The sequence below is a fragment of the Orycteropus afer genome, unplaced genomic scaffold (assembly GCF_000298275.1).
Source record: "Orycteropus afer afer isolate SDZICR_OR568_19922 unplaced genomic scaffold, OryAfe1.0 scaffold00092, whole genome shotgun sequence".
NCBI classification, from domain to species: Eukaryota; Metazoa; Chordata; class Mammalia; order Tubulidentata; family Orycteropodidae; genus Orycteropus; species Orycteropus afer.
Genome location: NW_006921679.1, coordinates 9,660,143 through 9,664,126, shown reverse-complemented (window position 1 = coordinate 9,664,126; position 3,984 = coordinate 9,660,143). Strand labels below are relative to the sequence as shown.

The following is a 3,984-nucleotide window of genomic DNA, read 5'->3' as shown; positions in this document are numbered from 1 at the left end:
AGAAAAATGTGGCATCAGGATTGGAGGAAGAATCATTAACAACCTGAGATACACTGATGATACAACTTTGCTTGCTGAAAGTGAAGATGACTTGAAGCACTTACTGATAAAGATTAAAGACTGCAGCAGTCTGAAGTATGGATTACACCTCAACATAAAGAAAACGAAAATCCTCACAACTGGACCAGTAAGCAGAATTATGATAAATGGAGAAAAGATAGAAGTTGCCAAAGATTTCATTTTACTTGGTTCTACAATCAACACCAATGGAAGCAGCAGTCAAGACGTCAGCTGACATATTACATTGGGCAAATCTGTTGCAAAAGACCTCTTTCAGGACCGACTAGTTGAACCTGCTGGCTCAGGACCATAATCAGAGGGGAAGTGAAGCTCAGTTGTCATAACATACTGCACAAAACATTGTTCCACCTCCTACTTTGGCGAGTAGCGACTGGGATCTTAAAAGCTTGCAAGCAGCCATCTAGATACAACGTTGGGTCTCTCCTCTTCCAGAGCAAAGAAGAATGAAGAAAACCAAAGATTCATGGAAACAATTAGTCCTAGCGACTGGTACACCATCTGATCCGCAGCCTATACGCCTATGAGAACAGAAGAACTAGATGGTTGCCCAGCTACCACTGTTAGCCACTCAGAGGGTGATCTATATAGGAGATCCTGGATAGAGAGGGAGAACAATGTGGAACAAAACTGAAAATCATTTGGAGGCAAAAAAAAAAAAAAAAAAGGATGGTTGGGACCAAGTTTGCTGGTCTGATAGAGCCTGATGGAATCACTGAGACTATGGTCCCTAGCTGCCCTTCAGGTCTGGAACTGAACCCACACCTGTGGCTTCCAGCCAAACAAAAGACAGGCATATGAGTTGAACATTTACCTAAGGTGGATACACTCCTTGGAGAGAACAATCATGGGAGAAAGAAGGGCTGCTTATGCACAGGGAGACAGCTCAGAGGGCAGGAGTGCCTGGAGGGATGGACACAGGGAAGAGGTAGCTATCGGGAGGAAATGGAAAGGGAGCTGTTGCATTGTGGTAAATTGTGGTCAATGTCATGAGCAAAGTGTATGTGAACTGCTGTATGGAAAGTGAATTCGCTCTGTAAATTTTCACTGAAATCACAATTTAAAAAAAAAAAAAAAGGCCTCTTTCAAGTACTGAAAAACAAAGATATCTCCTTGAAGACTAAGATGCACCTAACCCAAGCCATCGTATTTTCAGTTGCCTCGTATGCATGTGAGAGCTGGACAATGAATAAGGAAGACTGAAGAAGTATTGATGCATTTGAGTTGTGGTGTTGGCAAAGAATGCTGAAAATACCATGGACTGTTGAAAGAACTAACAAATCTATCCTGGAAGAAGTGCAGCCAGAATGCTCCTTGGAAGCGAGAATGGCCAGACTTCGTCTCACAGAAGGGGCCATTCCCTGGAGAAGGATATCATGCTTGGTGAAGTAGAGGGTCAATGAAAAAGGGGAAGGCCCTCAATGAGATGGACTGACACAGTGGCTGCAGTGATGGGCTCAGGTACAGCAGGGATTGTGAGGCTGGCACAGGACCGGGCAGTGCTTTGTTCTGTTGTACTGTACGCAGGGTCACTGAGTCAGAGACGACTCAACGGCACCAAACAACTATCCAATGTCCCATGAATCTTGATATTTTCCAATCTGCCATTAGCTTTGTTTTTCAATCAGTTTGTTATATTTTTTCCTAAGAACTGCCTTACTCCAGGATAACACTGGGTCACAGGCCAGGTATGGTTTTCTCACATCCTTTTCTTCTATAGTCCTTTATCTGTAAGCCTTCCTGACAAGCATAAAAATAGCTTGTATATTTAGAATTGAAAGAACAAAGAATTTTTTTGTATTGTTGTTCTGTCATTTCCTGCCCTATATGTGGCTTTGTTTGATTGATGCCAGCGATTTTTATATTATTTAGATTTTCCTTGAGAAAATTCTGGATGGTCTATTCATAAAAAGCATAAAATTTTTTTATGCATTATTTTGACCAGGTCTAATTGTGGAGGTAAAGGCCCAGAGAGTATCATATAAAGTATAGTATGAAATGATATTTAAAGGAGTATAATTTAAATAATTTATAGTGTCTTTAAAAAATTATTTCTAGTTCTATTTTACTGTATAATTTGAGCCTTCATAATTTTATAACAAATATATTACATTTGAATTTTATACTTTTATATTTAATATAACCCTGGTGGAACAGTGGTTAAGCACTCAGCGGCTAACCGAAAGGTTGGTGGTTTGAATCCATTAGCTGCTCCATGGGAGAAAGATGCAGTCATCTGTTTCCATAAAGATTAGGCCTTGGAAACCCAGTGGGGCAGTTCTGCTCTGTCCTAGGGTTCCTGGGAGTCAGAATTGACTCAGCAACACCCAGAATCAATAACATATTTAATAAATTTGTTTCTGAAATGTTATCCTATAATTTCTCAGTCATTTCTTTTCAAAGTTCAAGAAGAAATTGAATTTTTCAATCTTCATGAATAACATTTTAGCTTTGTAACTATATTGCATAAAGTAAGTATATTTTATAGTGTCATATACTTTTATTTATTTATTTGCTTTTTAATTGCTTTATTAACTTTACACCTTTCCATGCAAATGGGTGAAACTTGACTGCTGACAGAAATGTATACTGGGTGCAAAAGCAATCTTCATTTAGAAGCTGGTAACAACATAAGACCTATCTAACACGTAGAAAGGAACCCTGGTGACACGGTGGTTAATGCACTTGGCTGCTAACCCAAAAGGTCAAACTTGCATGACTACCAGCTGCTTTGCGGGAGAAAGATGGGGCAGTTCGCTTCTGTAAAGATTGACAGCCTTGGAAACCCTGTGGGGCAGTTCTCCTCTGTCGGTCCTCTAGGGGCGCTGGGAGTTGGAATCAACTAGACAGTAGTGGGTTTGGTTTGGGCTTTGCTTCTATAAAGATTGACAGCCTTGGAAACCCTATAGGCCAGTTCTACTCTATCCTGTAGGCTCCATATAAATTGGAATTGCCTTCACTGCAGTGGGGTGGTTTTGGTTTTGGTTTTGGTTCAACACATAGAAATAATATAAAGTTTACAGCAAATGGATCAGCAAAGGTATATTAGGAAAATGCAAACAAGGGAAAAAAAAATCACAGTATTCATTTCATAGAATATGATAGGAGTCAACACATAAGGCCGAATTCATCACAATGGTCATGGTGATTAGAGAGCTCCCCCATTAGGATACATAGACAATTCCTCAACTGCAGCTCCCTGATTTTCTCCTGATTGCTCTCATCTCCCTCACGATCATTTTCATATCATCTCCATCTCCACCCATCCTGTCAGCAACCTGCCAATTGAGTATAAAAAGCCAAAATCACTGCCGTCGAATCAGTTGGACTCATAGTGACCTCTCCTTGGGTTTCCGAGGTGGTATCTCTGTGGAAGGAGATTGCCCAGTCTTGCTTCCGAGGAGTAGATGGTGGGTTTGAACTGCCAGCCTTCTGGTTAGCAGTCAAGTGCCTTAGGCACTATGCCACCAGCTCTCCCTTCTATGGCCCATCAAAAATTAGGGGCAAGTCAGCGAGCCTGTGTTCGATGGTTATTTGCCACAGGCTGCTGGCCTTTGCCCCTTCCCAAAGGCTGAGCTTCCTGTCCGTTCTGCACTGGGGCCTGCCCCAATTCTTCATGTTTCTGGTGGATATTTGCCATGTTGAGGTTTTCTTTTTCTGGTTGTTTTTCTTTGGACACGAGTACTGCTGATATGCTTTGATTGGGCCCGCTGCCAGCCCCCTGTGCACCGGGCAGTGGAGAGCTGGTATCCAGACACAAGTGTGTCATATACTTTCAGATTTAGCCCAAAGTCAAGGTATTATTGTACCCCCTTCACTTCTTGGTTTGTTTTCTCTTAGGTATTCTGGATTGAATGTATGACTGCCTTGGTCCACTCCTTCATTCTCTTCTGGTTGCCCAAAAAA

At 41.5% G+C, this 3,984-nt stretch overlaps 1 protein-coding gene across 1 annotated transcript in view; it reads left to right on the top strand.

Annotated features, from left to right (window-relative positions):
• LOC103198375 (phospholipid-transporting ATPase IB-like) overlaps window positions 1–3,984 on the top strand; it is a 320,073-nt gene that overhangs the window by 197,624 nt on the left and 118,465 nt on the right. The window contains exon 23 of the mRNA XM_042781173.1: window positions 3,919–3,971. Within this exon, the coding sequence (XP_042637107.1) occupies window positions 3,919–3,971 (53 nt within the window). The remainder of the gene's footprint in view (window positions 1–3,918; window positions 3,972–3,984) is intronic.